General features: G+C 33.5%; 1 protein-coding gene across 1 annotated transcript in view; it reads left to right on the top strand.

The window, feature by feature from the left end:
* The window catches only part of LOC145291381 (dynein heavy chain domain-containing protein 1-like), a 494383-nt gene that overhangs the window by 398309 nt on the left and 80901 nt on the right, over nt 1-15173 (top strand). The window contains exon 84 of the mRNA XM_080137171.1: nt 2885-2992. Coding sequence (XP_079993297.1) covers nt 2885-2992 — 108 coding nt within the window. The remainder of the gene's footprint in view (nt 1-2884; nt 2993-15173) is intronic.

A 15173-nucleotide genomic window follows, 5' to 3' on the forward strand; every position in this document is an offset into this window, starting at 1 on the left:
AAACACGACGAACATTTAGTTAGTTCTTCAACTATTTAAACTAAATCAGGTTATGACGTCATCTGACGCATGCGTAGAACCGATCTCGTCATGAGAGGACGGTTTTTGTTGACCCCCCCTGTAGAAAATTGTTGATTTCAGGGTGAAAAAATTAACGTTTTTGGCCAATTTTTCGATATTTTTGGGGTGAAGGATGGAGCTTCAATATGATATTAAGTTTGTGAATTTTTGTTCTGTCTGTCGAAAGTTTTTAGCGGACACACAAACACGCATACATACACACATAGAGAGAGAGAGAGAGCGAGAGAGAGAGAGAGAGAGAGAGAGAGAGAGAGAGATGTCTCCTCATATCTTTATGAAAGGCTTTGTCGGTCAGTCTTTCATGCTTCAATATGAAATAACACGTTAATTGAATTAACATATTTGGGTTTAGAAGCGTCTAAGAATGTCTGTAATAGATTCAGTCAGTTTAAACTAGCACAGATTAAATGGATACATTTTAAGAATATGTTTCTTCATCAGAACAGATGTTAGCTTGATTGAGAGAGTTCGTAGTAGGTGGAATAAGTTCCGGGAGCTTTTGCCATTACAAACTAGCAAAGCGTTACTACTGTCGACAAAGTGAAGAATCTATCAGGCATGTATACGCAATGTGGTGATGTATGCAAGTGAAACCTGACCAATGAGAAATTATGTTAGAATGATACAACATATATATATATATATATATATATATATATATATATATATATATATATAAGAGCAAATAGTTAATAAAACATGTTAAAAAACACTTTGAAAAAGAGTTAAAAACATATTTAATCTGAAAAGGAAACAATAAGTGGATAGTCCTTAATCCGCGGAGTTTCGAAGAAATAATTTCCTTCTCATCGGAGGGTAGGAATTAGCAAAATGCGGGATCGGATTTTGCATACAAAAAGTATTTGATGAAACTGCAAGTAAGTCAAAGATCTTACTTGATAACAAAAAGTGAAGCATAGGGAATATGGTGAAGAAAAAGGTGATTTCATGTGAATGGATAGTCTGGTGAAAGGTAGATTATCCAATAATGTGAGTCTTAAAGACGTATTTCGATCTGATATCAAAGGAAGATTAAATCTGGACAGAATAAGAAAATGTGGACAGAACAGGAGACTTTGATGTATGGTCACGTTGAGAGAATGGAAAGTTGTTGAATTAGTAGATGTAGAACAGTTGAGATATCAGGTTCTGTTCACAGTGGAAGGCTAAGGAAAATATGAGAAGTTATAATAATGGATTTGAGAGAAAGAAGTGCAAATAAAGACCTGGCCAGAGATAAGTTAGTATGAAAGTCAGTTTATAAAAGCTGTCCAACACATGCCATCATGTGAAATGACATTAAGCCAAATAAAAGATGTCAACTTTAACACAAAATGGGTTTAAAATTTAAATAAAAACAAAACTAATTTTTAAAGAACTTTCAGGATTTCAATTCCTCTGTAAAAATGAACCATCCAAACAGACAGCAAAGTGAAAAAGAAATATATTTCTGATGATATTTATAACACTCTATGCTGCATATTTATTATTATTATTATTATTATTATTATTATTATTATTATTATCATCATTATTATTAAATGAAATGATTAATTTTTCCATGTAGTTGACAACATAATAGCAAAACTAATAGAGGATTTGAATTAGCATTTATGAAGTGGATCAATTTTTAACTGGCGTCAATTTTACTCACTCAACAGTTCCTGTTGCATAATGAATGTAAGTACTAAGTAATAATCATTTCTGACTGTCAATCTTCTGGAAGGTGGGTGGAAGGTTCAATCCTCAGTGCAGGCAATTCTGAGAATACAATTATAAATTACTTAAAGTTTGTATCCGATCATGATGGAATGGGAGCAAGCTATCCCTGTGGATTAAATAATGGGTTCTCTTTAAAATTTCATACAGATTCTCGAGTTCAATAAGACACATTTGAAGAAGGTCGGAGGTTACATCGGCCAAAACGTTGTGAGAATAGTAATCCAAATAATTCAACTTATTAATCGATATCTCAAAAAATTCTAAGACATGAAAAGGTTCAAATTATCTGTATCCGATTCACGATAACCGTGTACATATGTGCATTTGATACATGCTACGATGAATCGATTATATGTTTTGCTTTGTTTTTTCATGGAAACCGCTTCAGACAAGACATGAAGCCACTTGATGTAAGGAGCTAAAAAAATGCTAAAAGGTTAAAAACTAGCCAACAATAAGTGTTAGATGAATAGATTTTAACCCAGAAAACAGCAATTCTTCCCCTTTTGCCAGAAACATCACTCATGGAATGTGAGGAATAAAGGAGAAAATAAAGGAAGCAAGAGTGACGAGGCTGCCAAAAATAATCCAAGATCCACTCTTTCTACCCCTCTTGAAATAATTACATCTGAAAAATTTTAAAACGTGAAAAGATTCAATTGATCTGTATCAGAATCACGAATCACGATAACTGTGTAACATGCTAAGGTAAATAAATCAATTACAAATAAGTTTGTTTTTTTTTAAGTGGGGGGTATGACAAATATTAAACAACAAAAATATGACATTTTTCTATTAAAGACATTTTTACACTACAATAAAGTCACCTAAATATTTCAGATTTAGTAAAATTTGTATGAAAATCTAACCCGACAGTTTTCGATGCATCCTTTCATTGCTATTTAGACACTTGGTCGGTCCGTCAAGCTTAAATTAAAAATTTCATTATCATTGTTACATTCACTGATTAAATATAGGAAGCTTTGTCTATTTGTCAATGTGTCATGCTTAAGTTTGAAATATAAGTTTCGTTGCTGCAGGCTCAGTTTCGATAAACACATTATATTTTTTTATTGTCCAGGTGTGGACAGAATGTTGTCTTTTGGAGGAAATGCTTGATGCCTTCAAGGGTTTAAGGAATTCTCTTCTCTCGCCGTCCATGTCCAAACAATGGAAGGAATATTTTAAGGTAAGTCTGTATTTTATTCAAACAAAAATGTTTTTCTTTTCAGTAAAATTGTTCATCTTTCAGAGTTTGGTTTGTTTGTTTGCTATACACAGATTATGAAACCTTTTTAGGGTTTAAACTCTTATCTTTGCATGGAGTTTAGTCTTGACAAATATTAACTCATTAATAAAGAAAATATGTCAAAACTATAGGAAATGATCGATTGTAAACGTTTACATATTCCACATCAATATCCATTGTACCACTCGAGTTATTCTTCTGGCTGAGGCTGACTATACAGAGATTAAAGAGATGCAATTCTAAAAATAAAATTTCTAACAAATTTGATCTGGAAGATTCTATCAGTGGCGCACTTGAGAAACCTTGTCTAACCATTTCCCTACCAGTAAGACACCAACTACTGCTATACTTTGATTGTTAGGAAATTGAAACACACACACACACACACACACACACACACACACACACACACACACACACACACACACACACACACACAAAACTCATACCTTTAATTCTTTTCTTTTATCATTTGAGTTGAACTAGTTCTGCATTTAATCTTGTAGACATTAAATTATGTCACTGTACATTTTTGTTGATCTACAACAGGAACAGGTTATATTGTATCACATTGCATTTAGCACCCAACCTGAAAATCCAATATTCAAACTTCTCGGCATAGCATCCACAGGCAACATGAATTGGAACAAATACATCGAAAATATTGCCAAGTCTGCAAGGGGGGCTCCCTCTATCATTCGAGAAAATCTCTCTCACCTGCCAGTATACTATATTTCTACAAAGCCATCATTTGCCTATGCACTGATTATTGTTGCTACATCTAGGTTGGTGCATCAACTTTCCACCTTAGATAGGATTCAAAATCCTACACTGTCTGCCAAGCTCCAGCTCCTGTACCATTGCTGCAGTGTTGCATCCCTGTGTTGGAGTATTTCAACAAAATGTGCTTTGCCAACCTTGTTGCATTTATGCCCCCTCAAACATAAATACCCCTGACTAACCCGACAATCAGCAAAATGTCACCTCTTCATTGTAGAGGTTCTCATATGTCAGAAGGCTTTCTATTCTAATAGCTTCTTTTTTTGAACTGCTAGCCTTTGGAATACCCTCCCAGCTTCCTGTTTCCCTGACTGTACCAACATACATAAATTTAAACGTAATGTGAACAAATATCTCGCTGCACAACTTCTCACTTAGGATGCTCCTGATTCACAATGCCCTCAGCATATATTAGTGGCAATATATCAAGTTTGGGTTGAAAAAAAAATCCATAAGAAATTCCGTGGATCGATAAATTTGTCACGATTAAGTTTAAAATAACATTTCTATTGAATGAACTTGTTATTTGTCAAACTGCAATTTTCGTATTATCTCTGGTTTTCACTATTGTGACTTGTGCTAACTGAATTGAGAATTGATTCCAACTGAAATGCTAAAAGGAAATGGCTCGAATTCCTACCTTTTTATTTTCTACTTGTTGGGATTTGCTTTCCTTCTCACTTCTAAAGCAAGTAAATTTTCACAGGAACATGTTAACTCAAAGTATTTTCAACTAATGAAAATAGTTTCAAATCCCCAAAAGTAACAAGTCTGTGCTAATATGCGAACTTAAAAACTTTTTAAATGAAGAAACAAACAGCCAAAAGCTAGAGAAAAAACAAGAACATCTGCTGTTCACCACTTTGTGCCTTTAGCCGGGAGGGGCAAAGTAGAAAAAAAATCTTCAATCATTCACATACCAGCCTTCTTCATCTTGCCACACATTCTTACACACTAGCAAAAGTCAGGTGAAAAGAGACGAATTGCTCTCACATCTATACACACACTAACAAAAACAACACACATACACAATGCTACGCTGCCAAATACTCACACATATATTACTTACATATGCATATTATTCACACTATGAACATTTTTATATATGCCAATCTTCAGCCTCCAAAATCAACAGTGATTAGACCATTCCTATAATGACCTGATCTCTGTTAATTGCAGTGTAATGTTGTTCCTGTGCGGTTCTAGGAGGTCAACCCTCCCAGGATTTGCCTTCTCTCCTTGAGAAGGAGCTAGTTTATTGCTAATCATCTGAGGCGCTCTTACCAGGGAATGCCGACTGGGTTGCCCAGACACTTTTGCAGGGCAGCGTGCCTCTCTTCGGGGGTGTTGATTTTGCAATTCTGCTTTCTGACCTTGGTTTCACAGTTCTTGCAGTGGGGAAAAAAACTAAATTTTAATTTAATTTTATTTCTTCGCTAAAACAGCTTATACCCAATTTATATAAAATATCAGTGTGGTTCTTGGCTATCATCATCCAAAATGGCCCCTACCAAAGTCAGGTACCACACCAGACTTTCTAATATAGGCTCCCTAATCTTCCATTACTTCACATCAGGAGCAGCAGTGGCATATAATCCCTCTTCAAAGGCATGGCAGGTGGGGATGGATATCATTTCACCATTTCTCTCCCTTCATCTAACCAGCAAAATGCTGTCCATACATGTCTTCAAGAAATTCATGCCAAACCCATATCATTTTGTTTTCATATTTACCTTCCAACCTCGTCATCTTCTTTCCAATTACTTCCATCCCACGCTCTTATCATTTACTCTCTCACTCCCTCGCTACACACATACGACGCCCCACCTCTCTTGCATATCCAAATCATCATAAAGTTTCTCTTTAGAAAATCTACCCTAGCTGTTATTTTTGTTTTATTTATTTATTTTTTTTTTTTACCTGATGGATGTTAGGTAATCTCCCACCCAGAATACCTACTTTCACAACCTCAGCAATATTACTCTCTCCCTTTGTTCCCACCCAAAAATGATGGGCACCTAAGAAGAAAAGAGGAGAAAAAATAGGTGTGTGTGTGTGTGTGTGTGTGTGTGTGTGTGTGTGTGTGTGTGTGTGTGTGTGTGTGTGTGTGTGTGCTGAAAAGCCGCAATATTTACTTACTAGAGACGAGGAATGCTGTAGTGCACTGAACAGACACACATTTTGAATGTTTTCCTTTTTCAAGATTACAGCGTTGCATTTCTCTCAGTCTCTCCAACATTTTCCACCATTTTTTTTTTTAGTGAGGATTCAACAGATTAATGCAAATACACGCGAATACATGTATTTATTGAAATCGTAATGCGTATGTGCAAATGTTGTAATTATTTGGTTTTTGGTGCAGAAGCATTTTTATTAGCAAATATATGTGCTTAGAACTGAGGTTACCTACTTGTGAATGTCAGTAGCCCACACACACACACACACACACACACACACACACACACACACACACACACACACACACACACACACATATATATACACGTAGATTTGTTGTTGATTTTTTTAAACGATAATACGATTAACTCAGCGTCTTTACCTTGAAGATCTTGATTCTTAGAAAATCGCCCTTATTTTTATTTGGACATAAACAAATAATATTCTTTTTAATTTATTTATTATTTTTTAAAACAGTAATCTACAGACCTGCATGTTGCAGGGCTCTACCCCTCGTCAGTGTAGGAATCGAACCCCCGGACCTTATGTATTTAATATATATATATATATATATATATATATATATATATATATATATATATATATATATATATATATATATATATATATTAGGTAAAAAAAATGCTCAATGCGTTAGTAAAGCTAAATATGTTTTTATTATTTCAAGCTCGGGGACTTTGCTTAAATCATTACGAGTTGTTTCAATCGACAGGACAATAAAATTATCCTACCGATCTCATCAGACAATCCAAGCCAAAATAGATTAGAAGGAAGATTCTTTTAAATTACAAATGAGCATCAAAAATCAGGAGTTGGAGTGTTGGATTGATAGGGGAGACGGGAGGAGTGAGAGAGAAGAAAAGGAAAAGTAAAAGAACAAAAAAGAAAAAACAAGAAATAAAGGGATGGGGAGAAATATAGATTATGTGTAGCTAGAATTGTAATTAAAGATTAAGAATAGACGAAAAGAAATTGAATAAAAAGGAATTAAAAAGAAGAGAGAAGATTATTTGTTAAGAGAGGGGGAGAAGAAATGGAAAATACAAGGGAGTTAGAAAGAGAGACCAAAATAACGAAGAAGAGTATGTCAAACACAAAGTTATAAATTCGGTTATTAGAGTTTCTGTGGTGTCTATTTACTGTTCTGGGGGTAGGGGCAGATAGAGCAAAGTTCCAGCTTAAAAAGGAGGTAGATAGATGCCTTCAATAAAAGTGAGAGGGATAACAGAGGATGCTGTTCAAGTTTCATGATAAAAAAATATGCTGCAGTTAACTTTAGTTTTCTAAGAATTAAAAAATAGTAAAGGAAATTCATTGCTATATGATACTTCAAGTATATATTAAGTTGAGTTTACGATATATTGCAAGTAAGAATTGTTAAATATTATTACCAGGAATAAAAACATTGAAAATAAATTAAATCTACTCTTACTTGTTAGGTATTTATTACCTAAGTTATGACCTACAGAAATCATACATTTATGTAAAATACACTTTTTTTTATTTATTCATTGAATGAGTCTCATTGCAGTTTCTATTTTCATCGATTGAGCTCTCGGGCGTTGCCATTGTATTCCGTAAGTGATCACGAAATCTACAATTTCTTAGTTCTGTAGCTTCTTTATGATTATATCTCTTCGGAGTGACATTGCTTGCAAAACATAGTTGTCACTAAAGTAAGGACTTTTTTCTAGAAATTTTATAACCGTCTCCATAGACTTTTCCGCATCATCCCATGATATTGCTTCATCAGAGTGCTCTTGGTTATTTACATTAGGGTCAAGAGAATGGGAACTGTTGCTATTTTCATCACCATTACTGCCTTCAGGATATTGATCAGTAGTTTCCTCATCTTGTTGCACTCATATTTCAACATCATTTGCATTAAGTGATTTAAGAACAGCGTGGTTGGTCGGTAACCGTTTGGTTTTAAGAATTTTTTCTAGACCCATTGTGATGGGTTGTTTTACACTATTTTAAATATAGCAATCTGAAAAAATTACAGTTAGTGTAAATTAATTAAATTAATGTAGACGAGCTATTGATAGCTAATCTACATTAATTACATAGTACCAATATTAACATTTCTGTGCAATATCTGACTAAACCTTGTAAACAGTTTTACTGCAACCCCGCATCAAATATGCTAATACAATTTCAATGACGAGACAGTTCAAGTTTAGAGAAAGTCCAAGTTTAGAAGAAGTCCAGATGAGAGGAAGTCCAACTTTAGAAGAAGTTCAAATTGAAGGAGTTTTACTAATATATATATATATATATAACTAGATCCCATATCCGGAACATTTTTTCTTCTTTCGTTTAAGGGAGGTGATATTTAATCAACACTGCTGGTGAGCCATTATTTAGTATACTATTTTGTTTTTAAATCCCCCTCAACGGTGTTTCATGGTAAACAACCTGATAATCCCTGAAAACTTAGAACTATTGTGAATTCAAGAAATTAAGTTTATTCAGTGATAACAAGAGATTAAATAACTTACTGACAAAATAAATTCTCCAATAGTAACAAATTAAAAAAATCTTTTTAATATGTTTTATATAGTTTTCAAGGTTAAAAACTTACAAGATTATATATATATATATATATATATATATATATATATATATATATATATATATAGTTAGTTAGTTAGTTAGTTAGTTAGTTCCATTGATATATTTGTCATGTACAGGATTCACGTTTCAACTAATTAACTAATCATTATGAATTTTAACACATAACTGCTAAGAATAAGAGGTTCAAATGTGAGCTATATTAAGGTTAATTTAGTTTAATGTAGGGGGATGAAAAAAAGGTGGATTGAGACTTTTCATGAAAATTCGGATACATTTTATTTTTATTAAATTTTAACAATAGTTATTCACCGTCAATTAATATATATTCTACAAATTTCACTTTCTGGACGTATTTTAATGGGATTTTAGTGACCATGGTATGAGCACAATCTCCTATTTGAATATTCAAGAATATCAGATTCCTATTTTTAATACGAATAAAAAAAATGTTCAATGCATTTACAAAAATATGAAACTTATTTTTTTTTTTACTATGTCTTTACGCTCAAATAATAATTAAGATCGTATCATTATCATCAGCAGCATCATCGGTGTAATATCCGTTTTACATATTAGTTACTATAAATTTAATAAAAAATGATATTTTATTTTTTTAGTTTATCTATTGAACATACATTTTCAGTCGTTCTGTTTGCGATTGTAAAAGATTGAAATTGAGACATTTTAAGAATAGATTCTATCTTTGAAAATCTAGCCCATTCTTTAAATAATCAGGATTGATGGGATCCTTAATAAATTACTTGAAACGTTAAACTTTACTGACCAAATATTTTTATAGGAAAATTACCCCCTTTTTTTTTTTTTTTGCAAAATATTCCTCTGTATCTTCATCATTTTCTTTTTCTTCATTAATAAATCATTTTTTATTACTAGATTAGATTTTTACCATTATTTGTTCCACTTTGATTTGGTTTAATCTGTTAACAAGCCTACAACAGAAGTAATACGAAAGAGTTGGTAAAAATACATGAAGACCTTCTATTACAGAAAACTGGAAGAATGGGCCAATCAACACTGTGCCAAGTATTTACTGGATGAACTATCACAGTAATATATAAATACGGAAGGCTTTGTAGACCAGCTGAGAATAAGATCGTTCACTATGTTCAGAAAAGAATGGTAATGGCCGCCCAAGATCAAGGCTTGATGATCAATGTTTATATAAAAAAAATCAGTGGTCTCAGTGACAACAAGTGCAGGTTCTGCCACACAGAAGTAGAGAGTGTGAACCATCTGAAATCTGATGCAATTCTGAATTTTTGAGATGAGATGTGAATGCTTGTGTTATGTTGATTAATCGGACTATTATTCTCATCTTGGGTGTTATTAGCACATCGTTTCGGTCGTTGCAACCTGCGACCTTCTTTTTCTCTACTAAGGAAAAGAGGGTTGGCTCTTTTCTTTAGTAGAGAAAAAGAAGCATGTTTTCAACACCCAAAGAAGGTTGCAGGTTGCAACAACCGAAACGATATGCTAATAAGACCCAAGATGAGAATAATAGTCCGATTAATCAACATAACACAAGCATCTGAAATCTTGTTTAAAGCTCTGCTGGGGGATGGCTATTAAGCAGTGTGACACAATGGAGTGTGAAAATATCTCCACTGGAAAATCTGAATATCCAATGAAGCAGTAAGTCATGGGAGCATGATATACCAGAAAGAACAGTTGAAAATACACCATCCATTATGACTCCTACAAGTATGTACCTGGAAAACACAGTTACTAAGTCTGATATCGTGATATGGGACAAGATGGAGAAAGTAACAACCATAGTTGAAGTCCCTAATGATGATGGCTTTAACATAACTTAGAGGAAGAAGATAACGATCTTCATCATTCTAGTAATTATAGGAGCAATTGGACATTGTGAAAAAGAATTTCAAAAACTACCTAGTGATTATACCCAATGAACCAAGTGCAAGAGAAACACAAACAATTGCACTCAAAGGAACGATTGGAATCTTTAAAAGATCTCTCGGTTGGAGTGACTGCAATAATGGGTGAATGTCTGGCATAGGATAGAATGCTCTATCTGCAGCAAAACAAAATGTTAAGAAATTCTTCTTGAATGACTAACAATGATAAATCTCTTCACTTCTATATTATCATTATAGATAATATAGAAGTAAGGCAGCTATTATTTTGTTAGCTAATTTACATTTGTGTTTATGGTGTGTTTGGACACATTCTGTGAATTAGCTACAAAAAGAAAGTTACTGTTTATCCCAGAGACATTTAAAAATATTATAGAGGTGTTAAATCAACACAGAGTGAGAGAAGGTGAGAGAAATATGTAGTTGAGTGAGAGATGGTTGACTTGTTTAGTTAATTACAATTTGCAGTTAAATAGAAAATTAAAATGGAATTTTTTCGAATACAACTCAATCCTAGAACTAAATATTATTTTCGCATGTATTTTGTGTCATTAAACTATATAAAAAAAAAAAGGTCTTAGGAAAACAAAGATTGATGGACTCCATAAATTTTATTAATCCTATTTTCATAAGGAAAACTGAATATGTCTTTCTATACTGCCTAGATTTCTCTCCATGCAACACATATCCTCAACCCTCACTTTTGTACTTGGATGCTTTGATTCAAAGACAAATAACATTTCAACCATAGGAACTGCAGTGTAATTACTGCACACAAGAGCGAGCAAAACTTTTCCATGTTTCATGACAAATTTTAGATTGGATTCAAGTAAAAAAATTGACTATTGAGAGACTCAGCGTTTTACTTTAGAGTATAGATTGGTTTTCAAGATGGCTTAATACATTGCAATATTCAATGTTCCTTTATTTATAAAGTCCCCCGAGTTCCTGTTGAGCAAATTCCCTTCAATAATCAAGTTATATCCAATTTTCACCATTACTACACTGTTGTCCTGATGACCACACTCATTAACCCTTATTCTTGAGTGACCTTAAGGCTTTAATAAGTGGTTGTAAAAAAAACTCATACCATTTGAAGAGAAACAAAACCAAACAAGCCATCAGACTTCCGGAGGAAAGAGTGGTATAATGGATACCAACTCAAGCTATATAATCAGTTCAAAAGTTCAAATAACACGCTGTTGAGAAAGGTATGAACTTACCCCTCCCGCATCCGATTTTATCTTTAGTGACACTTTTATAATTGGTGAATTGTATTTCATCTTTAAATTATCTGGAAAGTATTGATATACATAAAACAAACCCAATTAAAACATTGTCACACTTTCACCCTCGGACGAACTGATTGAATTGCGTTTTTCGAATGTCCTTCCAGAAATAATTAGAAATGTTCCAGAGTAAACTTCATTCAGGAATCTTAATGCTTTTTGAAAAAAAATTTTTCTATGACGTACAGGATCTTCTTTTCTTTTATTCTTGGATTGATTGTAAATTTTGGATTATGGAGCACAAATTCAAAGAAGTATTTTTAGAGATAGCAAACTTCCTACACTTCCGGTGGGAGATGATGAAAACTTGTTTCTGTGCTGCTTAACAATAACGTCATTCTTCTTCTGTTGAGTTGAAGGAAGCCCCTTTAATGATGCCTTTTCATTTCAAAGTAAAAAATAAAAGACATCTACGATGACATCATACTTCACTTTTGCTAGAAATTTCTAAATGTTTTTCAGCGATTTTAGAAGAATGTTAACCTGAAATTCTTTCATGAACGATTTAAAAAATAATCAGCCATTGTTTTTTTTATGTTAAGAAAGAATCATTTTGAATTTGCAAATATGAAATCAACAAATACAAAGAAAATCACCTCAAAATGTGCTTAAATTTGTATTAAATGTAATTAAACTGATAAATAAATTAATAAAAAAAATTTGTATTAAATATAAGTAAATTGATCATCTATTTTGAAAGTATGCAAATACTATTGTACCTTTTCCTACCCAATTTTGTCTGAACGTTCGTCTTCTGGATTTAATGTGTTTCCCAGTGTTTCCATTCCTCTTTGATAAAAACAATGATGAGCAAAAGTCGTTTGCATTCAACCTTGACTTCAATTGTTTCTCCCACTTCCATGCATGACTAAATAAAAAAACAGTCATACTTATATAAACACGCATCATCATCATCATCATCATCATCATCATCATCATCATCATCAGTTCTTTCTCTTTCTCTCAAATAAATTAGTTCCTCTGAAAAATGTCAAGAAATCGAAATAACAAGAACGGAAGCATTGCGTGTGTAGTGATGAAGAAGGAAATAATCTGCCATCATTCAATGTGTAAATAATAGCATTAACTTATTTGAATTATTTCTGCACCATCAGCTTCTTTAGCAATTAATGCATAAGCATTAGCAATGCACTGTGCTGCACAAGTTGACAATCTTTCTGCGATGGCGTTTTGTTATTATTTTCAAATCTCAGACTGTTATCCTCATCTTGATTGTTGTGTTCATAATGTTTAATTCATTACAAATTTTGGCCTTCTTCACATGCCTGTTCTCATATTTTGGCCTTCTTTCATAATGGCTTGACTTTCTTCAGGTGACATTTGTCGTAGTTTGTTAAGCTTCTGGAAATTTTAAACTGAAGCTTTTGCTTTATCTTACTAGGAACAAAAACAAGTCAAATAAAATAAAATTTTACAAAACTATAACAAAAATCACGGAATTAGATAGTAGAACGAACAAAACTTTGTGAACATAACAACAAAGATGAGGATAATAGAAGAAAACTTGTTTTTTTAAATCAATTTGACATGTGACAGGCATGGACATAAGCGGCTGAAAACAATGTGAGCATGCTCTTGCTAGACACACCTGTGAGGTACAAGAATTCAATATAAGGATGAATCTCATGTCATTAAGGAGTGAGGATGGTATATCGATCATAGCACATGTGGTGAATTCAGTTATAAGGAGTTGGTCTAACTAATTGCGTTAAGAGGAAGTGTGGTGTAACGAATTGAATTGCGGGGAAGTTCCGATAGTTGGATTATTTTCTTCTCCAACAACCTGAGTCACATGCAATTTACCCTTTTCTTTATCAGCGTCATCATTATCACCATATTTGGTTTAATGTCTATGGTAGATACATTTTAGAAATTGAATTTCAAATTAACCTAAATATTCTCAGGTCTTTATTTTTTCCTTATTCTCTCAAATCTATCTTTATAACTTGCACCGATGTTTTCCATGGCTTTGTCTTGTGAAGTGACACTTTTGACTAAACTCTTCTACATCTACAAAAAGGCTTCCCTCAGTCTTGACAGACTATGGATACCCACTGTAAAAGTGACTGTGCATGAAATTTTTGTGCCAAGAGTTGTGCAATCTCCAACCACATCTCTCCTGAGTCGACATTGTTGAATGCCAGTGGCAAGTGGAGGTTCAGGACGACTGGAAACAATGCCGAGATAAGCAGAAAGCACATACAGTGCCTAGAATTCGCATTGGTCATCCGTCTGGTACTGGCCAGACTCAATGTTGCTTAACGTCAGTGATCTGACGAGAACCGGCATGTCAACGCGATTATGCCATACAACATCTACTAACCTAAAACTCTCTTCTTATACATCTACTAACCCAAGAATTTCATCTATTCTTTCAATGTGGCCATACCATCTAAGTCTCCTGTTCTGCACATGTCTTCCTATTCAGTCCAGATTTAATTTATCTCTGTGCTCACCAGATCTAAGTCTGTCTTTAAGACTCACATTACATATCCACCTTATCATTCTCATATTATTTCTTTCCATGCAACACATATCCTCAACTCTCAGTCATCTTTCTAAAAATCTAACCAAATCAGAATGTAGGGTAAATAAAATGTTGTTCAAGATAAAATGACTTTTAGGAATGGTTTATTTACTCAGGCCACGGGTTCTTGTCTGCAATTACTACTTCTACGGATTAAATAAAGAGTTCTGTTCGAAATTCCATGCAGATTCCCGAGTTTGGTAGTCGGAATCATGAGTTCAACAAGATACACCTGAAGAAGGTTGGAGGTTACATCGACCAAAACATTGTGAAAATAGCAGTCAAGATGAGAACAGTAGTTTGAAAAACCCAAATAATCTGAATTTAAAATGAATCCTGTGTTTAGTTGTTTGTGCTATTCTAGCTAATTGTTGCAGTCACTTTGCTTATTCCTTTCTCCTAGAAAATGAGAAACCTACAATATGTACAATATCTCGAGAGACATACATCATCAAGTACATACATTAGTAGATTGCACTGACTTTACTCTTATCTGGGGTGGGTGGGAGTAATCTATAAAGTACAGAAGGACAGAAACGAACTTTTTATACATACTTAAATAATATCCTTACTTTCATAAAACAGATTGGGTTTTACATAAAATGTAACAACCCACTTGAGAACAATGCAGCATATAATGAAAAGAATGCAACTACAATAAAGAATTTAAGTGCAATTACTTTGTTATGTAGCTGAATATGAAGTTTGATTATCCTGTGCCTGGCTCTGAACGTGTGACGTCACTCATGTTATGTTGTCACCCTCCTTTTATTCAAACATTCAATATGACGTGACTGACGTTCATTAATCATTGTCTGTAGAGTCTTTCA

Source organism: Euprymna scolopes, chromosome 12, assembly GCF_053919585.1.
Source record: "Euprymna scolopes isolate OS-2025 chromosome 12, ASM5391958v1, whole genome shotgun sequence".
NCBI lineage: Eukaryota > Metazoa > Mollusca > Cephalopoda > Sepiida > Sepiolidae > Euprymna > Euprymna scolopes.